At 39.3% G+C, this 25,424-nt stretch overlaps 1 protein-coding gene across 7 annotated transcripts in view; it reads left to right on the top strand.

The window, feature by feature from the left end:
- PPP4R1 (protein phosphatase 4 regulatory subunit 1) overlaps positions 1-24,715 on the top strand; it is a 68,273-nt gene extending 43,558 nt beyond the window's left edge. For 6 of the 7 annotated variants that reach the window (XM_082047100.1, XM_082047099.1, XM_082047102.1 and 3 more), the window contains 11 exons: positions 753-883; positions 1,401-1,918; positions 9,435-9,610; positions 13,790-13,885; positions 15,113-15,298; positions 17,191-17,352; positions 17,945-18,045; positions 20,375-20,495; positions 20,592-20,726; positions 21,738-21,879; positions 23,626-24,715. In XM_082047100.1, coding sequence (XP_081903226.1) covers positions 753-883; positions 1,401-1,918; positions 9,435-9,610; positions 13,790-13,885; positions 15,113-15,298; positions 17,191-17,352; positions 17,945-18,045; positions 20,375-20,495; positions 20,592-20,726; positions 21,738-21,879; positions 23,626-23,789 — 1,932 coding nt within the window. In that variant the 3' untranslated portion in view covers positions 23,790-24,715. Of the gene's footprint in view, positions 1-752; positions 884-1,400; positions 1,919-9,434; positions 9,611-13,787; positions 13,886-15,112; positions 15,299-17,190; positions 17,353-17,944; positions 18,046-20,374; positions 20,496-20,591; positions 20,727-21,737; positions 21,880-23,625 lie in introns of all 7 variants that reach the window. The other variant, XM_082047098.1, reaches the window with a different exon arrangement.
- Positions 24,716-25,424: the final 709 nt, after the last annotated feature.

Below are 25,424 nucleotides of genomic sequence, written 5' to 3'. Positions count from 1 at the left end.
CTCACATTTTCGCAGCAGCATGTAAGAACAACGGTGTTGTTGTGATAACTTTTCGTAGCTACAGAACTGCCTATGACTTAACATTGCTGAAAATCAGTAACAAAACTAGAAAATTAGATGTGGTTTATTTGTATTTCTTCATATTCCCTACCACCACCTGCTTTTATTGGGGGGAGTGGGCCAGTGGAATGGAGTGGTGGTGTTTGTGGTTTGTTTGTTTTGGGTGGTTTGGTTTTTGCTGTGGTGTGGGGTTTTTTTTGTTTGGTTGGTTTGGTGTGGGGTTTTTTTGTTTGGTTGGTTTGGGGTTGGGTTTTTTGGTCCTTTTTTTTTGTGTGTGTTTGGTTTGTGTTTGTTTTGTTTTGTTTTTTTTGTAGGTGGGTGTGTTGGTTTTGTTTGGTTGGTTTGGTGGTTTGGTTTTTTTGGTCTTGAAGATCTACTTTCCAAACCTTGTGAAGTTTGTTATCGAGCAGACTACTTCCAAGAGCCAAAAGTAGATCTTTTGCATAGGAACATGAGCTCTTGGATTCTGGAATGTCATGCAAGTTTAACTGTTTTTACCCAGCTTTTTCTTAACTTTTTTACTTAGTGCTTTATGGATACAGCTGGATGATTCTTTCTAGACAAGAGCCTGTGCTGTTTCTTTCCTCAGTAGGCTTATGACCCTTCCAGTTCCTAGTACCAGCTGTGTTTTGTAGGACGGCAAACTTTATATATATAGATAATTTTTTTTCACCTTGGACCCTTTCTACTAGGTCCGCCAAGCTGCTTTTCAGTCACTGGGGCCTTTTATATCAACTTTTGCTAATCCATCCAGCAGTGGCCAGTACTTTAAAGAAGAAGATGGTAAAAACCCAGAAGATTGTGGGTCTGCACAGGAAAACAGGTAAAGAATTTGCTAAATCTACAAATTATTTTTTCCTTAATTCTGTATGAACTGCATGTTAAGAAAATTAGCTTTCCTGTATAAATTGAGCGTGCAAGGAGGACAGAGCCAGGCTCTTTTCAGTGGTGCCCAGTGACAGGGCCAGAGGCAATGGGCATGACCTGAAACAGAGGAGATTCCCTCTGAACATGAGGAAATCCTTTTTTTTTACTGTGAGGATGACCAAGCACTGGCACAGGTTGTTCAGGGAGACTGGATTATCCATCCTCTGGAGTATTCAAGAGCTGTCTGGACACAGTCCTGGGCATCCTTACTGCAGCAGGGAGGTTGGAGGAGACAACCTCCAGAGGTCCCATTCCAACTTCAACCATTCTATGATTATATGATTTATTTTGCTATGCTGTAAGTAAATCTTATTTGATAAATAGCAAGATGATAGGATGTGTGTGAATTTTCAAGAGGATCTGTTTGCAAAAGTATGTTTTGTTTTTTAAATGTTTGCTTTGGCATTCAACAGTCAAAAAGTCAGGACTGCAGAAGATGTCACAACAGAGGATGAGCACAACAGGACAGAGGATCTGTCTTCACATGTTGATAATGATGATTTTGCAACAAAACTTGAAAATGCCATGGAAGATCAAAATACAGTTTCAAATAATTCCCAGAGGGAAAGTGATTTCCAGACTGAGTCATCCTTCCATTGCACTTTGTCTTCAGAATCTTGTGGAGAAATGGCTGATGAGAATGAGCAAAGTTCTCATTGCTGTACAGCAGGTCTGCAGGAGGCTGGGCTGAATTCCCAGGAAACCTCTCTTCCAGAGCAGGAATTGTACAACTCTTTCAATTTCTGGAGGACTCCACTTCCTGAAATAGATATTGACTTCGAACTTCAGCAGACTTCTGAGATAATACTTGATAGAGAAGTTCAGGAACTCACTATGCCAGTATCCCCAAACATTCCTATGGCAAGAAGGAAAGAATTGGAAGAAATGATAGAAAATTTGGAACCCCATATAGACGATCCAGATGTTAAAGGTATAGTAAAGATACTGAAGCATTTTAAGTGTTTAGGGATATGCATATGTTGCTTTAGCAATTTGGGCTTTAACCTTTCTGTTGTTTCAAAAGTTGGAAATACTACTTTATCTTGGTCCTCAAAGAGATTGTAACTATTCTGATTTAATTGTGAAAATTGATTATGAACTAGAAGGGAACTTGCATTTGTGTGAAGATATTTAAAGGTAATATGATTCCTTCCATAAACTGAATATGCATACAGTTAGGACTATAAACTTCCAACTGCCTGTTTTGACAGTATAACCAAATAGATAGTTCAACAGCATAAGCTATTGATCAGGAAATTAATTTGTAATTAGCATACATGCAAAACAATAAGGCAGATTAAGTTTTTTTTTTATTTTGTTTTTTAAATGTCAAAGTGTGATAATGGTTTTTATTTTATGCATTATCCATTTGTTTTTTAATGACTTAGTCTTCTCCATTTTTGTGCAAGGTCTTTATTATTGCTGTCTCATGTTGTTGACAGAAGTGTGCCAAGTTTGTTAGGTCAAACTGAGAATCGATCCAAACTGAATTCTTGATGTAAATGCACATCTTCCATTTTAAAGGCTCTTGAAGGGTGGAGAAGGGTTTCCTGAGTGTGACCAGCTGATGGAACAGCACCTCAGAAATACCTTCTGGGCTAAAATGACTTGGCCATTTCACACCTATTGGAGATATGTTTCTTTTGGTATTTGTGTACTGAATAAATTCCAAGGCACATCAAGCTTGAGCGTTTCATTCAGAAAGTCTAGAGGTACCACTAAGTAAGAAGCCACATTATTCTGGAGCTGGAGAATCCGTAGGGGAAATCATGCCTTTATACCAGAAAAAGTAGGAGGGGAAAAGAGGGTCAAGTTAGGAGTGGAAAAACCACTTTAGAATAAACTGATACTGCTTTCAGCTTCTTTTTGTTGTTAGTAGGATGACATACTAATAACTTTTCTTAAATCCGTTTTGAGCTGCTTCTATTCTATTGTGAAGTCAGCAGCTGAGACTTGTTGCTTTAAGGGTGCTTTGGGCACTCTCTCTCTAAGGAGAGAGATAAGAAAAAAATTTCATCCTTGCTAATGGTCTCAGTCTTCGCATAACCCATCTCTGAAGCCCACTCATCCAGCTGCTTAGTTTTGTTTTATAAAACCTTGTTCTGTCTAGTTACAGAACATATCTTAAGCACTTTTAATGAAGATTTGTGTAGGCATGTATTTGTACATCAGAATTGTCCTGGGATACAGGGTTGTTTCTGTTATGTATCTTGTTCATGTCTTGTTTCAGAGCAGGATTTTTTTTCGAACTCATTTGATTGGATGTCAAGAGGTTTTCTGTGCAGCTGTTGACTAGCACTTGTGCATTTCAGTAAGAGAAAACTCTCAGTAGGTTGTCCACAACATAGGTTCCCAGTGCCCACAAGTTAGGAAAAATTTGAATTAGGGTTACCAGTACCATTTATTCTAATTTGGGGTGGGTGGTTTTAATTACTCAGTCACCTTTGTATTTTGTTCAGTACCTCTGACTTGATGAAGGCTGTGTAGTTAAGCCCTGTGAAACACCTTCTAAACCTTGTACTATTTTTTCCTCTTGCCTGTACTCTCATTATTTGGTCTAAATACTTCAGATACTGGAATTTAACAACATGCCTGTTTTGATTTGGTAATGTTGTTATTTTAATTTTACGCTAAGTGTATTGCGGCATAAGGAAATTGAGACAAAAATTGATAGAATAGTATACATTTTGCATGCTTGTCTCAAACACTAAAGCACACATAAAAGTTGTAGGACTTCAGTCTCTGAGTAGCTGATTTAATGCCTATGCTTTGGACCTTACACTCCATAAACTGTGACAAGAGGGAGGTAGGCTCCCTTTGGGAGTAATCCAGAAGATCAGAGCCCTGATTTCCTCTTTGCTCATGGCAATACCAGGAATAATCCTTCCATCTTTATCATCTAAAACTGTTGTTACAAACTGATGGTATAGGTATTCAGTCCAAAGGTTGTCTGGTTATTTTAATAGAAATTTTATGTAACTTCTTAATCTTAATTTCACAGATAATTTCGTCTCAAGTTATACATGGCTTACAAGTGTTTACCAAACAGCCCTGGTCCCAAGTGGTCCTCAGGGTCTTTCCCTGCCCCACCATCCCCACAAAACTAGCCATTACATTTTTATGAGTCTTGTACTGTGAATGAGCTGGTTCTTGACAGCAAAGACTGAGCAAGCTAGAATTATTTTTTTTCCTCTCTTTCTTTCTTTTTAAATTCCTGTGACCTTTTTCTTGCATTTATTTTCTTCACTGGTTTGCTGTCACCCAAGCCCTGGATTCCTGCTTCCATGCTGTGCTCCTGTCTTTTTCACTGCATTCCCAGCCAAGGGATGGAAGCGGAAGATACTGTGTTCTCTGTGGTGGGTAAGCACAGGCCTGCCATACTGGAGAGCTCCCCTTGGTACATGTCTTCTGGTTTCTGTAGCAAATAGGACAAGCATCCTAGAGACGTCATGAGATGAAGTGGGGATGAGTTAGCAAAAGTGTAATTTGGGAATGAGACTGTAGTGTATGATGTTGCACATGTGTCAGTAAGGTTAATTTGTTTGGATGACCTTAGCTCTGGCATCTCAGAGTGTTACTGTGCAACTTCAGCATCCTTTTCTTAACATGTTTGATTTTGGAGAATATTTTATAAACTTTAAAAAAGAAGAAAATTAATACCTGTTGTGTGGAACCGTATTGGATCACTGGCACACAGTTTTTGAAAGTTCTTAAGATCAAACTGCATTTTTATTATTTGACTCTGCATAACAACTGGTGATGGTAATAAGGTGGTGTCCTTCATGGTACAATAAGCCAGTCCCTGGCAGCTGAAGCAGGTGTGGAGATTTGGTACTGAAATTCAACCAGCAATGATTCTTTCTGAGTCAGAGGAGTACAGCTTTTTTTTTTTTTCCTTTCCACTGTATACACATCCAGCTTGTGCAGCCCAGAGTGCAGTGTGTTTAGTGCATACCCCAATCTTCCAGGTGTCTTGGCTGCCAAGCACTGGTGGGTAACTGTTTACATACACAGCACAAGCTGTTTGTGGTTGTGTGGGGTTTTTGGATGGCTGTGTTTGTGGGGGTTTTAGGTTTGTAACTTGACTATGTTTTCTGTGTTTCAGTAGTGCACCTCCCTGTCATCAGAGCAGTTTGCATTGTAAACTTCAAATCCTTGCTCCAAGGCGTGGAGACTGATGAGGTCTCTAGCAAATACAATTTTTTAACATTGACCAGCAACCATCATAGAACATTTTTTTTCCTGTAATCTCATTTTCAGAAGGGGGTGAACTTCTTTAACTGAGTCTCCCAAAAATCTTTACCTTGAGGCTTTCTTTCAAGAATTAGCTTGTTACCGAAGTGATTAATTTGAGTAGTAGGTAGTTGAGCAGTCAGCAACCGAAATAAATACAGTCTGTCTGCTCACAGACAAACTACTGCCTAGCAGAGCTACGTAAGCCACGCGGAGTTAAGCAATGGTGTGTAATCCCTGTTAATAAGACCTTTCTAATCCCCTGGCCAGACATCCTGAGGGTCTCAAACTGTGAGATGGAAACCTGCACATTTCTCTGAAGTATACCAGCTCCTTGAAAATTATCACAGGGCCTTTATTCAGGTCACCTTTTTCCAACTCCCTGAGGCTGCTGCTGTCTTCACTTACTTCAGAGGTGGCTTTTATTTTCCCAGATGTTTTTACTACTTTATTTTTCTTTCTAGGGAAACTTTCTTCAGCTTTATTTATCTCCTTATGTTCTGCATAGAAAGTGCTAAATCATGTAGTGTCAGCTTTTCTTGATATTACTTGGAGGAAGAGAAAAAGCCTGACTTGCTGGTTATTGGGGCTAACTCTGGCTTATGCTGGTTACAGGCTGCTATACCAAATGGAGATATAATATGGATAAACCAGCCCAGCTGTGGGGCCAGTTGATGCCATTTCCATGTAAAAATTGTGTTTATAAGTTAGGCTGCTAGTGCTGCTTGCAGTCAAAGTTTAAAATATATGTTGTTAATGTAACAATAGGTGAGGAGGAAGTGGAGAAAAAACTACTTATTTTTATGGTTTACTTACTTCCATCTCTGTACCCATTAATGCGGCCCAAAGCTTTTCCCTCAGAGTAAGAAATGAGGGTCAGGAAGGCAGATCCTTCAGAAAAAAGAAGGGAGCATGTAACTTTAAAATATCAGTGTCTTCTAGTGAAACATTAGGAGAAACAGAAAACAACAATAAAGCATATTGAAAGGACAGAAATTCCTGAGGACAAGGAAATTTAATAAGGCCAGGTAAAATGTGGGTTTGAATTCAAAGGTGCTACCAGATTTTTTTGGAGTACAATAGCCAGGAATAAATAATTCCCTGCTGACAAATACTTCTCACCTGAAGCAAAAGTCAAAGGAAGAAAGAGTTAATTAGCAGATGGTTTAAGATCCAGTGAACACTGACTTTATCATATCAGTGCAATACATGAGTTCTGTGTTATGCACAAAACTGACCTTTGCACTACAATTTTTACTGAAAGTAGTTGTGAAAGCTAGTTAGCCAGCACATTCCCTTCTAGTCTTTCTCCCAGAGCCTTTCTTCCCTAGAGCTCTGAGACATTTCTCTGTCATGCATGGGGGGGTGGGGGCCTTATCCTTTGCTTGTGCTTTTGATGGTTTTCTGGAAAACATTGCATGTGTTATGGCTGTAGGAAAGATTTTTGTGGGAGTTGCAGAAGAGCAGCAGCTACCTCAGTCAGGAGGGTGTCAGCACCAATCTTGGACTGCGTGTGACAGGATTATGAGGGTATATACCCTACCTGAACCCAGGGTGGTGAAGACAACTCAGTAGGATATTGTCTTAAGTTTCATTATCTTAAGGCAGCCACCTAGAGCTCTGCATATATACATGCACTCTTTTTTTCTTCTTCCTCCTTTACTAAGTGGCCCACCGTTCTGGAACCTTCCATAGTGACTGTGCTTGGGTCTTTATTTTTTTGGCTAGGACCTTAAGGTGTTTATGGATTTCAGGTCATTCACCCTTCAGTGAATGACAGCACTGGAGTCACCCTTGGTGACAGGACCTATGGAGAAGCACTCAAAGAAGAAGGAAGGCACATGCCAGTCAATAAAATCCTTGGGAGTTTGGCCTCTCCTGTCCTTCAGCCTCATGTCTTGGGATTATAGAATTGACAAGAAGCTGAGGAGATGCATGTTTGTGTCATATCTCCTCTAGGGCAGGCAAAGGAAATTGGGATATGTGTGGTCTCTAGCCTCTTAAGCCCCTAAGCAAGGGTGGTCCAGGCATGCAGGCTGACAGTGGGTCATGGGTGGGGAATATGTCTGGGAAAATTCCCAATTACTGCTGTAAATACCTTCACTCTTGTTACTAGAAGTAATCTGTGGAACGCTCTGTGGATTTTTCATTAAATACATTTTCAGTGTTTAAGCAGTATGTGTTAACCTAGTCAGGGTATGCTTTCTCGACTTTTAAGTGAAAATGAGAGGAGTTTAAATTTCTCATGAAGTTGTCCTTCATGAAAAAAGTCTTTATGAAAAAATGTGTCCTTGATATGCAGCAGAATATAATTATTTTTAATTTTCTTGTCTGATTTATCTAAATGAGAATAAACTGGTAATAAGACAGGCATTTCTTTCCCTAGCAGGTGCTCTGAATGACTGCCTATTTTGCATAAGTCTGGGGTGATTTCTCTCAGTTTTAAGTTTTGGGGGAATTTACAAACCTTAATCTTGTTTATTCTCATGGGCCTTTAAAATAGAGCTTTATTTATTGTCAGTGAACTAACACTTGAAGAGTGAAGTCATAGCAAGATTTTGTTAATCTTACAAATGGTAAAATTCCTATTTTTTATTTATTTAGATATAAATTATATGTTATAGTATGTTTTATAGATATATATTGAAAGTATATTTTCTAATATAATGTATTTTATAGTATTAGCATGATGTTTTGGTTTTAGTTCTTAAGTTTCTACCTCGTTGCGGTTTTTCCTGTTGAGGTGAACTGCAGTAATACAGTAAGAATATATTTTGGTTATTCTATCAGAAATTTGACAGAGTCATGGAGCTAATGTTGCATATTCTAAAAAATTATTTTTTTTCTCTTGCTCATCGGACTACACCTAGAAACCAGTGAACCTGTAGAGTGTTTTCCAATTCTTGGTAGCTAAGATTGTGCTGAATTGTATGTAATTTTGCTTCTTGTAACAGATATATTTGATGTTTCTTCTGTCCACAAATGAGCCCAACTTTCTTTGTTTAATTCTTGTTAATAACCCTATCAAAAAAGCTAGAGGGAGAAATTTATATTCTGTAACTTAGTAGGGCAACATGAGATTAAAGGCAAGCATATGGTTTGTCATTTAATTTCACAATGAGCATTTAAGAAACCTTGGGAAAAGCCAGAGTCTATGAGGAACAGAGCTTCTGGATGTCTGGGTAAATTTAATGAGTTGGGAGATTATTCCTTCCTACCTTCTTGGAAAGAAGCAGAGGAGAGAAGAAGAGGGTAGATCAGTCTGCACTGAATTCTGTGTCAGTTTTAGTTAAGATTGCCTCTGATACCTGATCTGCTTACGTCAGACCATATCCAAGGAACATTGCTCAACAAAGCTTTTTTAAATTAGCAGTAAGCAGAGCAGTCTCACAACTGCTGGATCTTTTTCAAAAAAGTGGATGGCAGAGTGTGAAGTGCTAATGCTTTCTTTTGATGAGTAATAGGACATCAAACAGTGCAACTTCCATTATTTGTTTGGAGGATGCAAGGAGACTAAAGTATCCTGTCCAGAAAAGAGTTACTGGGCTCTAGCATCTTCGTATATAGTTCTTGCTTTAGAGTTTCTATTAAAAAACAAAACAAAACAAAACAATTTAATGACCGTATGTAAAGAGAGACACAGCCTCTCAAAACTGGAATCTCTTCTGTAGGAATAAACCTGTTCTTAACTTTCATGTGAGTTACCTTTCCCTTCTTTCTCTTATTCCCATCTCCCACAAAAGATCCAGTCAATAAGTTAGTATTCATGTGCTGTTCTGCCCCAAAGACTCAAAGACTATTTGCACCATTAATATGTACCAAGATCCTTAAAGAACTGATCTTGCCCTAATAGCAGTCTCTTACTCCGGTGGTGTTTTGTTTGGGTTTTTTAGTTGTTTGTGAGGTTTTTTGTTTGTGTGTTGTGGGTGTTTGTTTGTTTTTTGGTGTTTGTTTTCTTTTTTTTTTTCCTCTGAAGACAAATGTCACTGAACTTCAGTGTGATTGAGCACCCTAGGAAAAGAGTGGAGTGTTAATCTGTTTTGCATTTTACACTAATTGTCTCCAGTTTGGGGTTTACTAAAAGTCAATAATCTTAAATTTGTACCTCTCCTGTAGTTCTTCTGTCATCCCTTCAGTCAATTAGTTGATTTGTGGACTTGCTAAAAGTTTATTGCAGTTCGGTCTCTCATGGATTTCTCTTTTACATGCTGCAGCACAAGTGGAAGTGTTGTCTGCTGCACTCAGAGCATCCAGTTTGGATCCTCAAGAAGAGACAATGGCCAGTGTCAGCAAGGGAACAGACTCACAGACTGAACTAACCATCAGTGACCAACAAAATTTTAAACCTATATTGGGTGATATTGTGCCTTTAATTGGTGACACTGTTGAGGTAAGAAGCAAGTTTTGTACTCTATTTTTTCCTGTTAGGGTTTCCAGGACTCCAGTAATAGAGGCTGTATTTTGTATTTGTGCTGTAATTGCAGCCAAATGCTTCCTACTTTTGGCTGGTGTGGCATTCAGTTTTGTTGGCTGGTATTGAAGCACTAGCTACTAAAATAAAATGAATTGTGTTGGTTGCCTGTTTTTGCCAGTTCTATGTTTGTCCAAGTAAATTATTGAAATTGTTTCCATTAAAATCTCTGTGTTGACTATAACATTTTAAGATGGTTTAATGCTACTGCAGTTTATTACTGTGAAATTGCCTTCCTTAAAACAGAGCCCTACTGATAATACATGAATCCCCTTCTCCAGTACCCGCCCCTCAATCTGAAGGAGGTACTTTGTTCCCTGTCCTCCCTATCAGAGTGTTTTATAGTAGTTTACTGGCCTGCATAAGACTAGTTCAGGACCTGCAACCTAGGTTATTGTGTGGACTGCTGAAAGAGAAAGTGGATTCTAGCAATCAGTAACATTTTAAAGTTTTTTGCACTTCTTCAGCATCCCACTGCTGCCTCCTGCCTAACTGAAGTCTGTGGCATTTCATACTATTTTCTGTTCTGTATTGTGTATTAGAACAAACCCATTGTGTTCACTGCATATAGTGCCACGAGTTCTGCTGGTGTGAAAAGCTGTAGCTATGTAGAAAGCAATGGTTCCAAAATATGCTCCATAAAACCACAGCAAGCGATTTGTTGAATCATATAGCCTAAATGGGATTTTCAGATGAAATTTTGATAAATGTCTTTGGAAAGTCTAGGAGTAGACATCAGTCCAGTGCAAACACTTTCAACCTTCTTTAATTAGGGCGGTGCTTTTAGATGATGTTTAATTTAACTTTTCACCTAAGCTGTTGGACTACCATGTAGCCCAAAAACATTTGGAGAGTGGAGGAATGTGACAATTAGTTGGATACTGCTGTTTATACACAATCATAATTTAACACTACAAATGGGGTTGCTTGGTTTGTTTATTTCAAAAAAAACAACCTGCCTCCTGTTCCTGATGTCAGGCTAGATATGTTTTTTTTTTTATCATAGAAATACATTACTATAACAGATCCTAATGCTAACCTGTAAAATGTCAGTGTAAATGTATTCTCCGTCCTTCCAATTTTTGGGAATGATGAAGGTGGTGTTTGTTCAAAAGGACTTGTCCTGCATTTGATTTCTTTACAGTGTATGCTACTGACAGTACCTTAAGAACTTGTCACATTGCTGATATTTATTGGGTTTGCATGTTTCAGTTTTACTCTTTAACAGGACATTCTTAATCTGTCAGTTGCTTGTTCGTTACTGGCACTGAATCAAGCCCTCATTTTACAAGTGAAAGGATATTATGGAGGTTACCTAGACTTTGGGAATCATGCTGTGATCTGTTGAGCAAGTGGACTCTTGCCCCTAGCAGTGAAGAGAGCTCTGATTTTCACAGGTGTTTTTCTTGCAGTGTTGTTTCTGTTTTGTTTTGTTTTAAGTCTCAGCATAGCAATGTGTCAACAGAGAGTACTGGGCACTTCAGAAAAATCAAGCTACAGCATTTTATATTTGAAAACAGCCTTCACTGTTCTGCACACATATCATGAAGCAAAGTCATGCTTTGCTTGTCCTTCTGCAGATGTATTGGGTTCTGTAGGAGTTAATGCTACATGTTGAAGAGAGACTATTCAAATGAAAATGGATGTTGTAACAGAATGAACAGATAAGATTTTCGGACATCAATGAATCTTGTTTGTTGAGGATGAGGGTAGCTGTTCATTTTTTCCTCAAGAGCCAACAATTTTATTTTCTCTAGGTTGTATGTTCTTTATAAGGTTCGATAAATAAATGTGAGCCTCCCAAGTTGTACTTCCAGCGGATGGGTGTGGGAGTCTTCTTTTTTTCTTTTTTTCGTTGGAGGTAGAGGAAGAAGGGAAGGAAAAGAAAGGAAACTGGACTAATATCAGTCCGTGCCTTTCTGGCACAAGTTAACTGTTTTTAAGAAGAGCAAGGATGGCAGGAAAAGAGTGAAACCCTGAGACTTGCCTCTTCTCTCTGTGTTTGGGCCAGCTGCCCTGTCAGGAAACATGAGCACCACTTGTCCTGGTGCTGTGGGCTTTGTGTGCAAGCCATGGGGTCTGTGGAGAACCACCATGGAGCTCTTGTTATTCTGCAGCTGAAGGAAACCTCATGTAAGAGGTTTGTAAGGCCATGGCAAAGATTTTGCATCTAGGAAGTGGTGGTTCACCCCTTTGGTATGCAAGAAGCTTTCAGGCTAAACCTTGCTGAATTTTTATGTTCTGGCTCTCTGCAATGCTCAATTCAGTGTGTGCATGTTACATGGGAAAAGTACAGATGGAACTTTGTCTGCAGGAATAGAGATACTGTGTTGACTTAAATACCAACTGATACTGCGGTTCTTCTGTACTGAAGCTTTTCCTTTCTGGAATGTATATTCGATATTCAATGTTAAAAGTGGCTGGGTAAAAATTTTCCCATCTGTGACACCCTTCAGTGTGTGTGTGTGCATGTATATATATATATATGTATATATATATTTAACTTAGCTTTTTAGAGGTGGGGTAACAGACTGTGAGATGGGGTCTTTCATTTTTATTGTCGCAGAATGGATGACTAGCCTCTGGTCCTGTGCACCCAGACAACTCATGGGAAACACTGTGGCTAGGTTGTACTGGCTGCCTCATAATTTCTTGATTTGAAAGAGGTCAAAGCCAGTGACTTTCTGGCAATGCTGAAAATGACCTTTTTTTCTTGGGGGGAGAAAAAAAAAAAGTGAAGATTGACTGGCAAACTAAAACCCTGCATAGATGGTTTTCAGAGCCTCTAGAGGTTTTATAGTTGGAGTTATATGCTGCTGGACACAGTTACGGAATCACTTGTAAATCTCTTCTTTCCCTGGCTCTTTGACACCTTCTTGCTGCTGCTTGATAAGCCTGAGAGGTGACTTGAGCTGCTGCGTAAGTGATACACAATTGCCTCACAGCTCTGCCTGTTCTTTATCACCTGTAATTATACCTCAATGACTAAAATCACAACCCAATGCTTAGATGAAAGCGAATCATGGAAGAGGAAAAAAGGAACTGTCTGAAGTAAAACCAAGGAAGACAGGTGGTATCCTCGAGGCTTTTTTGAAGAAGTTTATAGCTTGCTTGGAAATTCTTATTGTCAAACTGATCTGAACAACTGGTAGAGTATGCATGTTCTCAGTGCTTGTGTTGACCCTGAGAGCGCACCCTGTGGCATCTGTGGATAGATACCTTGGTTCATATCTAGCAAAAATGTCTTTGTCCTGTTCTACCAGACAGCAGCCTGATCTACTTTTCAAATATTCATCATGTATTATACATCTTGGAATTCATGTCTGATTATGCAAAGTGCATTGTATTTAGGGAACTGCACTGGTATAGAAAGTGACAGTGCACCCCTCAGCAGCAGAGTTTATCATAGCATATCAAACCTCTGCTGCTCCGTAGAATTCTGAAACATAGTCTCAGTCCTTATCTTCAAGGCCCAGATATGTAGCCAGGATGCTTCAATCACTCCTAGAAATTATTTTAATAGAACTGCTGAGAGGAGCAATGACTAATGTCAGCAGCTGTGGTCTACTAGGACTCTGTATTATAAGGTGAAGTTCATCTGTAGAGAAGATTACAGAATAATCACCTCTAGGAAAGGAGCAACAGCATAAGTCTTACAGTTTCTACTCTTAAGTGGGAGGGTGGCTTTATTTTGACCTTTTTCTAGAACAAATCCAGAGCAGCAAATCCAACAAAATCCACTACAGGTGTTTTCTCATTTTCCCTTCAGGGGAGAAGCAATGTGACCCATATGTTAGTTAGGTTTTCCGTAATGCAGTCTCAAAGGTACTCATCTCCTGTGATTTTTCACTCCCTAAGAATCAAAATGGAGCAGAATATGAGGAGCCTGTGTTTGAAATTGAAAGCAGAAACATTTATTTTACAGACCTTTTGATTTCGAGCTGTAGCAAAATTGCATTTGATATTAAAATTTGTATTCCTTTAATCTAAGAAAAAGACGCTGAGCTGAGGACAGCACTTCTTGGTGTTGACATTTGTCTTGTATTTAATCCTTGAGTGTATTTTGTGTGAATTTTTTTTTTTTCCTTTTTTTCACAGAATATGGATTCTACACTTCACTATATTCATAATGATTCAGATTTAAGCACCAACAGTAGTTTCAGCCCTGAAGAAGAAAGAAAATCCAAAGTACAGGTAAAATACAGTGACTTCTGTTTTTTCTACATGTATGAGATAAGCAAAGTTTTTTTATGTATATGGGGTTTTCTTTTATGCTTTTCATTCAATAATGTAGTTTCTATTAAATATGGCAAACCTTTTAAATAAGTAATTTTTAAATATTCCTTGTTTCCAGAGATAATGGCTTAATTCAGCAGTTGCTTCTGTTTTAGTTATGTGTAAGAGATGACAGTATTTTTTGACATGAGGTGATGGTTGTCATAGACTTCCAGGCTCTGGTTTTGTTTGGTTTCATTTTCTATGGAAACTATCCTGTAACGGAATTTAAGTTACTGAGGAAACAGGATTTTTTGTTAAATGTTGTGAGTGGAACCACTCCAGTCCATGGCAGCTTTTTGCAGAAAAGTTGTGAAAGTGTTTCATTTAGCTTGAACTGTCTCTCTGTTATTTTTTCCCAAAAGGAATCAAATGTTTGTTACATAGTTCAGTATTAAGCGTGCCACCCTGCACCAGTGTGGTTCCTTGAGTGGGAACCTCAAACCCTCTTGTTGTTTATGTGAGCTAAGCTATTTGGCAGATGTGTTGGGGAAATCCTCTTGTGCACCCCCTTTGGTTGAGTCAGTGCCTGGGGTAGATTGACAACAGCTGAAGCAAAGGCAGTGTTCAAGTCAACACAAAGAGGTTTTTGCAAAGTTTTACTTCAGATGCCTTAATTTCTCAATGGAGAGAAGGATCTGTCTATCTCTGGAGAAGCCTTTTCCTTCCTGCTGACTATTTAGGGAGTTTGGTAGCAATATTGAGTATGCTCTGTCCCCAAAGCATTTTAACTTCATTTTCTTCTCCCCACCTCACCAAGATTTTGAGGAATAGGTAAATGACTTTTGAGCAAGTCTTGTCATTTGCTGTTCTACCTGTTTTTATGGCTGAGTTAAAATGGCCAATTTGCACAGGCTGTGAGCCTGAATGCTTGTAGAAAGGTAGAATGTAGTCTCTTAATTTCCTGGTCTAAGTAGACAGTGGTCCACCTACTCATCTGTTACGTTGGTCTGTACATTTTCAAATAGCCCCCAGTATGTTATCATTTCTTTGGTACTTATGAAATACAAAACCTTTGCATTCTTTTTAAGAGATCGTAATTAAATAATAATCTATAGTTGTGGGGGAAAAGTGTTCTTCTGACAATGTGCCCTTGAATTTTAGTATTGAAAATGGTGTAAACATTCTACTCTTTTCTTACTATAGGATGTTGTACCTCAAGCCTTGCTGGATCAGTATTTATCAATGACTGATCCATCTCGCGCACAAACGGTTGATACCGAGATTGCCAAACACTGTGCCTACAGCCTGCCAGGTGTGGCGCTTACGTTGGGCAGACAGAATTGGCACTGTTTGAAAGACACCTATGAGACGCTGGCATCTGACATGCAGGTAAGTTCAAGAAGCTCTGACAGTGAACTATCTGAACTTTTATGACATGACAATGAATAATCTGAACTTGTGTGATGATTTCTCTTGCTCACTGGGTGTTGGGTTGCTCCGCTTTTTATGTGGAGCTTTCTGTTGCCGATACTGATTATTTATATGAGGAATGAAAGTGTAAGTGTTGTCTTGGAGGAGGGGTGGGTATGTGTGGTGCTCAGGTAGAAAGGAAATGGGCGGGTTGAATGGGAGGTCGATCCCTGGTGGGAATGTGAGGAGAGGTCTCCAATTTCCTCTGCTCACTTGAGATCTTATGGTGGTGCTCAGGATTCTCATGGGTATGAGAATTCGGGCTGTGCTGCTGTGCATGAGCAGACACATGCCCCTGCAGGCATGTCTGGAGCTCAGTGAGTCAGCCTCACGCCCAGGCCTTTTGATGGCCTTTAGATGCTGCATCCAGTTAGTCATAAGGGAATAACATCCATTATTACCACGCAGCATTGCTGTTTTAAAAACAAATACTGGAAATAGCAGTATCTTCCTTGTTGTCAGGTGGTAAGGAGGTGGCTTTGTGCATTTACTGCTGTTTTATAGTTGTTTCTCAGTCCTCCCTTTTTTCCTTTTTTGGAGATGCTCTTTTTGTTTTTTTAAACATTCTAAGACTACTTCACCTCTCTTGAACTTGCTGCTTGCTATGTCATAGCAGCAGTTCTTAGTGATATATAGTGAGTAATTTTATACATGGCTATTGCTCATATTTTCCAAACTCTTTTGCAGCCATTAAAAACAATCCGCTAATAAATTTAAAACACAAGTAAAAACAAATTACCCCTGTGTTCAAAAACTGTCCAGAGTTTATCACCACTCTAATATGAATAAAGACTGAATTGCCAGATCAGGGCAAAAGAACAGTACTCCTGCTGGTTGCAAAGTGCTGGTTAAAGAATATACGTTTACTTTTGAAAATACTCACTTGAAATAATTACTCCAATGAAACAGTGCCCCCTTGCTTTAGGGTGAGTAAAAGCTCTACTGGTCATTGGACTGCTGGACACTCAGTTTGGGTGAAAATTTACTTGCAATCACAGATGCACAGAACGGTTGAAGTTGGAAGGGACCCCTGGAGATCATCTAGTCCAACACACTTGCTGAAGCAGGATCACCCAGAGCAGATTGCACAGGAATGTGTCCAGGCAGGTTTTGAATGTCTCCAGAGGAGGAGACTCCACAACCTTTCTGGGCAGCCTGTTCCAGTGCTCTGGCACCCTCAAAATAAAGAAGTTTCTCCTCATATTCAGACTGAACCTCCTGTGCTTCAGTCTGTGCCCATTGTCCCTCATCCTATCCTTGGGCACCACCGAAAGGAGTCTGATCCCATCCTCTTGACACGCACCCTTGAGATGTCAAGAGGATGAGACCTAACAATGGAAGTTAATGGGACCTAATAATAATGGAAGCTAAAATATTCCAGCTCAAATATTGTAGGATATGTATCTTGTTCTGGTTTATAAATTAAATGGGTGAGACAGTAGTAGTATGGAACTAATTTACCCAAAAGAATTTAAAGCAAAGAGTAATGTGTGGAAGAGTACTCATGTCAGGAATACTATATTCCTTCCCAACACCTGGAAAATGAAAATATTTTCATTATTTTTATTTGCCTAGTTCCTTCATGTTCAGGTGAAATAAATAAAACCTCATAATTTGCCCTCTCTTTCCTTTTCCCTTTTTTTTTTTTTTTTTCTTTTAAATTTCCAATTTCATCCTCAATTGTTACGTGAGACAATGTTGAATGTTTTTGTAAGCACTGTAGCTTGCTGGGAGTCCAGCTTGGATACTGACCCTCAAGTTAAAATAGAATACTTCAGATGATACATCAATAAAATCCATTTATTTTACAGTGGAAGGTTCGGCGGACACTAGCGTTTTCTATACATGAACTTGCCGTCATCCTTGGAGACCAGCTTACAGCTGGAGATTTAGTTCCTGTCTTCAATGGCTTTTTAAAAGATCTAGATGAAGTTAGGATAGGTGTGCTTAAACACTTGCATGATTTTCTGAAGGTATGTCTGTGTTCAACTTTGGTCAAGTGACATCATGTATTTTGCTTTGTTTCTTTGTTTTTAACATAACACTGGTGGCAAATCCCACTCTTTGTGGTAATCCATACGAATGTGGACAGAACCCAGATGTCTGTCTGAATACTGCAGTGTATTTCACAGGACATCTGTGTTGCTGATACTTTATTTTCTCTGAAGAGCCTGGTTTGTGCATGTTCATTCAATAAACAAGTACCAGTGGATGGTATTATGATTTTGATGTCTCTAACCTCTCTGCAGAACTTCTCAAATTTCTTTACGAGTTTTTCTGTAACTGCCTCATATTTGGAGCTGAAAGACACAAATTGTTAAAGATTGTATATCAATACGGTCTTTCCTGTTTGCCTGTCTTGTTTCCTAGGGTAAAAGCAGAGACTAGGTCAGATTTTGCTTTCAGTAGTGCCCGATGTGATTCTGTAGACTTAAGCATGATAGGGTTTAGCCTACAAAAGCAACAGTACTGCTAAAGATTGTTATTTTTAATAAAAGTCTTTCACTTGTTGTATTTTAAAGTTCTTATTCTACCTGCTGATGGTAGCCTATATTTCTGTTACAGCTTCTTCATCTTGACAAAAGACGAGAGTATCTTTATCAGCTCCAGGAATTCCTAGTGACTGATAACAGCAGAAACTGGCGTTTCCGTGCAGAGCTGGCTGAGTACGTAGTTTTCTGGGTGCTTGTTTTTATTGTTGTGGATATTTAAAAATGTTACATCATAAATGTCTTACAGTGACATTCTTAATTTAATTTTTAATTAGTGAATAGTCCTTATCCTTCTCCACTTGTTCCCCTTACTTGAAAATTCCCAGTAGTTCTTCGTCATTTTTAAGTGTTCAAGTTGGAACTTGAATGACTTTTTCATCACTATATGTTGAAAAAATTACCCTTCCATGAAAAAGAAGCTGCCAAAAGAGAAGATACATCTGCTTGCTATCGAAGCCAATAGAAGTGTTCTAGCAATTTGTCTTGAAGTTGCTGTGTCTGCTGAGTTGGTTGAATTTGGGACCATGATAGGGAGGAGATCAAGATCTTGAGGGGAGTAAAGAAAGCAAGTAGCAGAGTAGTGACCTTGTACTTCATGTGAGCAGACTCGTAATTGGGCTCCTATGGGAAGCAGCAATGGTCCCATAACTTTTCCTGTTTATTCGTGAACACCTGAATAATATGAGACCATTGCTAAATAGGGTGGATGATTTGCGGAAGAAAAGCTGAGGTACTGACGAGATACTCACTGACAAGATTTCCTAGGCCTTCATGCTTAGAGTAGGTTTCAGTGGTGGTTGAAGATTAACTAGGGGATTACTTGAGAACTCAGCCCCTGTATATCCATCAGACAGGCTGCAACTGAGGGTGCTAACAGAGCTGGCCCATGTCACAGAGAGGCCATTAGTCATCACCTTTGAAAGGCTGTGAAGATGAATGCAGGTCACCAGGTACGAGAGAAAGGCAGATGATGTGCTTTTGGCTTTATAGAAGATAGTATCAGGGGAGTTAAAACTTTATCAGCCTCTGGGAATCATGGAGCAGGTCCTCTTGGAAACCATTTCTGGGCATGTGAAGGAGGACTCCTTCATGAAAGCAGCCACCATCAATTTCCAAGAGTAAAGCATGTCTGAAGAACCTGCCTTCTGTGATTAAATAACTGAATCTGTGCATGAGGAAAAGGTGGTAAATGTAATTTACCTCTGCTTTAGCAAGGCTCTTAATGCCAAGACTCACAATATTCTTGTAGCCAGGTTAGGACATAATGATCTGAATGGGTGGAGGCTGAATGAGTAGAAGTTAAAGGGTTGGTTGGATTTAGGAGGTTGTGGGAAATAAATTATACTCTATCTGGAGTGTAGCTATAGTTGCTGCAGGAGTGTGTTCTGGGACCTTTCCTCTTTAATGTCTTTGTCAGTGATCTGGAGGGGGTGACAAAGGGTACTCTCAGCAGGGTTGCTGGTGACACCAGAATGGGAAGACCAGTTGATGTGCTTGAAGGAAGGGCTGCCATGCAGATGGGCCTAGACAGGCTGGAGGAAGGGGCTAACAGGAGCCTTAGGAAAATCAACAGGGGACAGATGCCAAGTCCTGTGCCTGAAAAGGAAAAGTCTCTGATGGTGAGACAGACTGAGGACTGCCTGCCGTGGGAACAGCTCTTCTGAAGAGGCCCAGGTTATTATGGAATACAGTGAGCTGAACATGAGCCAGCAGTGTGTCCTGGCAGCAGAACCCTGGGCTCTGTCAACAGAAGCAAAGTCAGTGTGTTGAGGGAATCAGTTACCACCCTCTAATCAGCACTGATTAGATCTCATCTGGAGTAATGCATCTGTACCAACACAGGAAAGATGCTGATAAACCTGAACAAATTCAGCAGAGAGCCACCAGGATGATCAAGGCTGCAGCATGTGCCCTTTGAGGAGAGACTGTGGGACCAGGGCTTCTTTAGCTGGAATGATAAAATGAGCATGTTGTAATGACTAACTACAGTGCATCTTTTGAATTACATTTTAAGAGATCTGGTTTAACAACTGATCATGATATAATGTTTTTGCTACATTTAAGTATTGTTTTGATTGAGTAACTACAAATCACTTACCTATTACTCCTGGTATGGAGATGTTCAATCAGCTGGTGTTCAAATACGTGTGCACACTCCTGTGTCATCCACATCTGGATCACTGTGCTGTATGTACACCGTAGCCAGTATCAGGATTCCTGCCTTGTAAATGCAACCTTGGTTCCCTTGCCTCTCCCCTAGCTTTACATTCATGCAGCTCACACAGCACTTTGCCATTATTGTGCATAAGTGGCAATTTAAAATTTGCAAGTGACTTGTACTCAAACTGATGTCATTGAAAAATACAAGATTTCACTTTTCAGGAACTTTATGGCTATTTTGCTTATTTGGCAGGTGTTGTCATAGAAATGATCGTATTCACAGTTAAAGCTACCTTTCTTCTTATTATAATGTACTCTGTTTGGTTGTTCTTCTGTCTTGTAGGCAACTGATCTTGCTTCTAGATCTGTACAGTGCCAGAGACATTTATGACTACTTGCGACCTATTGCTTTCAGCCTCTGTGCAGACAAAGTGTCTTCTGTCCGTTGGATTTCTTACAAGCTGGTAAAGCAATCTAAGTAAATTGCAGATTTCCAGTTTCTGAGGGTTGGTGATCAGAAGTAATTTTTGTATTATTTTTTTTCTTCTCATTTCTTCAAGGTTAGTGAAATGGTTAAAAAGCTGTACATGGCTTCAACATCAACCTTCGTGGTAAACCTCATGAATGAACTTGTTGAAAAGTTCTGTAAATGCCGCAAATGGTCTGGTCGGCAAACTTTTGTCTTTATTTGCCAGGTAAAATGCCTTTTTGTTCATCTTTTTGGTTTCGTTGGGGTGGTGGTAGGAATGAAGGCAGGGATAAGCAGCTGGAACTCTTCAGTTATCTATTGACACTATTCTAATGAATATATGAGAACTTTGTTTCCAAGGAAATAGGTTTCATAGCTGCTTTCTTCCATGTTGCTCCATAGATGAGCTTGAATGCATCTTTAGCTTAGTATATTAACATCAGGTTGTCAAATCTGATGTTAAATATGAAACACATAGCAAAATAATCACTGAATTGGGAAGCTGCTTAGCTACTCAGCATGAAGTGAGATTTTTATAATATGCTGCAGCAGCCTACCACTTTCTTGGGTTATCCTTTAGAAATCAAGTGCTAGGAGTTGCCTATACCTCTTTACCCAGCTAGTGCAGCTTGGTCAAAACCAATGTATTCTCAGCAAAATAAGTAGAAGAGTTGCAACTGGCTGGGGTCCCAAAGAAATGGTCACAGTTGGAGGTTGTAGCAGAGGTGCAGATTGGGAGCCCACATGACTCCTGCCCAAGTGGGACAGTTTAAATGTATTTGGAGAAATGTGAACTTGAGCTTATTTAGAGAAACATGTTTGAGTACAACAGATGTTTATTTAGATGGACCATTCTTGTCTTAATATAGTGCCTAGTTAAAACAAAGACTAAATCAGTCTTAAAAAGGATTGGGAAGGTATTTTACTTTTCTTCCCTGTTTTCAAATTATAGAGTGATTTAAAAAAATAATAACTAAATAAAAAGATGAAGGAAGTTGCCAGACTTCATACAAAATAAAGTGGGCTTCTGGCTGAGCCTGAATTTCCTCAGCCCTAACTTGCTTTATTGTGTACAGCTTTGTGCTAGAAAGTATTGTACCACATTTTAAAATTTTGTGGATACTACCTAGTGTATTCATACTATTAAGGTAATAAAACATGTCAGCTCTGATTATGTTTTGGGATTTTATCCTCACTGTGCTGAAATCTAATGAAATTGCTTCTGTCTTCTTGCCAGACTATCAGTGAAGATGACTGCCTGCCCATGGACCAGTTTGCTGTGCATCTGTTGCCACACTTGTTACACTTGGCATCTGACAGGGTTCCAAATGTTCGAGTCCTGCTTGCAAAAACATTAAAGCAAACTCTTTTAGAGAAAGGTTAGTGGTCAGAAGGAGTTGCAATGGGCTGTGTATCTTTTTGTCCCTCTACTTTCCTATGATTAGCTGGGAAAGAAGAAACAACATCAGATCTTGCTTTTAGAGTCTCCTTGGTGTGGAATGTTACCTTCGCTGAGATAAAACCATGAACCTTGTTGTGGTATGAGAGCCACTGTTGTATAACGCTGGGGAAATTAGAGTTCTTGCTCATCTGCCAGCCTCTTCATTCTATACCATTTTCCTTGAATGAACCAGTTTGTAGAGGTGTCACCAGGGCACAGAAAGCATGAACGAATAACTAGCAACTGTGAAGCTGTTGAGCAGCGCCTCTTGGTTAAAAAAAATCTGTTCATATTCTGTATAATGAGGATAAAACAAAACATCCATCCGTACAAATCCACCATCTGTTTTCTCACTGGAGGAGAAGAGGTGGCTGCTGTTTCTTTTTTTATATTTTATGGTAACAGTGGGAAGAAAGTTTCTCTGGAGTCTCTTTAGGTAAATTAGACATGCAACTTTCGAATTGGAGACTTAGGAAAGCATCCCCAATACATGGCGGATGCCAGAAGAGTCAGCAGTGCTCAGAGTCCAAAGCACTGTAAAGGAAAACAGCATTAGAAATATTATGCCATTTTGTAAAACAGCAGTGTCCACACTTGCAATACTTCATCCAGTTCTGGTTGCTTTCTTTTTCAAAACTATACACTGGCTTGAGGACCGCTGTTTCTAGCGTAGACAGTGTGAAGAAAAATGCAAGATGTGCAAAATGCTGGACAATGCAAAAGGTGCCAACACGGGGAGAACCAGGCTGTTGCTGGCTGTCTTGTGCATGCTGGAGACTCTGAGTGAGCATATGGAGACAGGGAAGATGGATCAGCTGATGTGCAGTGATTTACTGTTAACTGTGCCAAGGCTGTCACTGTTCTTCCTGTTATCATATAGTATTGGTATTTTTGTTGTCATCTTTGTTATTTTTGTGTTCCCCACCTGGATGGTACATCTCCATTTTGCATTGCCACTGTATGAGCTTATAATACAGGTAGCCCCTGTCTCAAAGACGTGTGCATGATTAGGGGTGGTGGATAGATTGTGAAAGGCAGATCTGAAAAAGTTCAGAAGTTTCTAAACCTCAGATCTAAATTGTCCTTCCTGTGAGCTGTTTGTAGTTAACACTGCTTTTATGCAACTTGTGTTGTGTAGTTTGTGAAAACTGTTAAGATGTTGGAACTTCTTGCACTCCTATTATCTTAGTTTTGTTGTTTGGTAATTATTTGGCAAGTCTGCCAGTGAAATTGAGTGACATGGCCATGGATTTGTGATACCCTCCCTCCATCACGAATACAAGCACACTCCTCTTGAGTCTCTTGCAGGTTTTTTCTTCCTCTTTCGTCATGGATTCTGTCACACTTATATTTATACTGAAGGACCATAGAAATCCTGTACTCTAACAGCACTGTTAGAGCAACTGTCCTCTGAAACATGGAGTGTTGTGGTGTGGGTGTTTGTTTGGTTTTGTGTTTTTTTCTGGTTTTGTGGTTTGGTTTGGGTTTTTTTTTGTTTTGTTTGTTTGAAGAGGAATGTATAGTTTTATTTAGAAGTCTATTGTGTGCCTGCTCAGATATTCCAATTTGACTATACATGTGCACTGTCTCCTGAGATTTTGAACCTCATCATAGTGTGCTGGGGTTTACATTGAAGTATCTACTGTCTTTTCCTCCTATAAGTCTTGTGCATTTTCTCTTACAGAATATTTTCTAAATTCTGCCAACTCTCATCAAGAAGCTGTGGAGCAAACGATTATGGCGCTTCAAATGGATGATGACAGTGATGTCAAATATTTTGCAAGCATACACCCTGCCAGTACCAAAATTGCAGATGATGCCATGAGTACAGCTTCATCAACTTATTAAAAAGTTCCGAATGTTGCTATAATTAAAAAAAAATTAAACGAACTATCCTCAAATGCTTCTAAAATGGTTGATCTAAGACAACCTCTTCGGAAGGAGAGATTTCTTGCCAGACTTAACAGGTGGATGTTATCTAAAACTGATACCAGGAATTTTAAGTCAAGAAAAAGTGAACATACTTGTGTCAGCTTGACTTTAGAAAAACACTGCTCAGAGGATTATTTTTGCCACCGAAGCCTTAAATCTTCTGTCTTCCTGAACAAATGAAACTTGAATTGGCAGATCATTTTCATTGTAGAAAGGATGTGATTTCCAGAGACCTGCATTGTTTCTCCTGAGGAGTTAACTTAGCAAGTATTTTCTGTAGCAACTGATAGATAAAATGGCCAGAAAGGCAAATTCATACCGGGATATAAGACCTCCAGTATTAGCGCTAAAAGTTTTTATCATTCAAGGACTTGATTTGTGTGCAGCTGGGCACACCCTTAAGTGGGAATAACTTTGATGTTTGTAAATGGGGAAAAGTAGAAATTTGGATTTCTCTTAAGGGCTCAGTGCTAACACTAAACTAGAATTTGATTTTAATCCTTAAATGCAGCATATTGCTGTACCCATTAGCAGAAAATTTTGCTGAGTACCTGTGTCCTAATTATTTTCATGCTGGTCATGACCTAAAGGAAATTTATTAGCACATGTACTTTAAGTCAGGTATTTTTAACTTGATCATGATCGGCTCTGAGGTGCAACTTTTTTCTTCATATACTGTACATATCTGTGAGCCTCATTGGAGCGCTGCAGTCTTTAATCATGTTGTTTAAAGCTGTTGTGATACAAGTTGTTCTCTACTTGTCCAAATAAAATTTATTAATAAGATTGAAAGCAATCTTGTGACCTTTTTAAGACATTAAAAGAATAAGTTTGAAATTTAAGTGGCCTTTGTTTTTCTGCTTCTTTACACTTTGATGGTTGTTGCAGGGGGAAGTGGCTTGAAGATTGTGAAGAATTTTTCATTTTGAGGTGGGATGTGCAACAGCACAGGTGTACTTGGCCATGTAATTGAGGTTTTGCTAGATTCTCTTTCAAGCATCCCTCATGTGCTTGGGAACCTGTCACTCCAGCATGAAGTGGCATCTTTGAAGAGAGTCTGAATATCCAGCTCAGTCCAGACTTAAAAGAAACTGTGAGCTCAGACTGTCCTTAATCTACCTTCAATTCGTTGACTGCTTTAGTTTCCTCCCATTTAAGATGACTGATACCGTATCTCCTTCTGTGTCTTCCAGGGGCAGCTTGCTTAAATCACCTTTCTTCCAGCCTGCTGAACCTGGTGTGTGTGAAGCTTATTTTCCTGAGGAGGTAGAAATGGCTATGGGATCTTATCTTTGATGTGTTTTAGCAGAACATTTTCATTTATCAGTCAGGTGCCTGATACCCTGGCAGTTCAGCCTCAGGCAGGTGTCTCTTCTTTTTTTTCCCCTCTGTTTTCTTGGGAAAACAGATTCTTTTGTAGTTTCTTCTCCAGAAAAGAGAAGGTTGCTATTTATTCCCCAAAGTCTTGTGTTTCTGCTCCTGAACATGGCCATGGAGGTGGTTAAGATACAGTCACCTCTGTCTGCCTTGAAGCTTCTTGGGTTTCTGTGG

This window comes from Streptopelia decaocto, assembly GCF_964273445.1.
Source record: "Streptopelia decaocto genome assembly, chromosome: 2".
In the NCBI taxonomy this organism is placed as follows: Eukaryota; Metazoa; Chordata; class Aves; order Columbiformes; family Columbidae; genus Streptopelia; species Streptopelia decaocto.
Note: the sequence above shows the minus strand (reverse complement) of the source record. Positions and strands in the feature narration are given on the sequence as shown.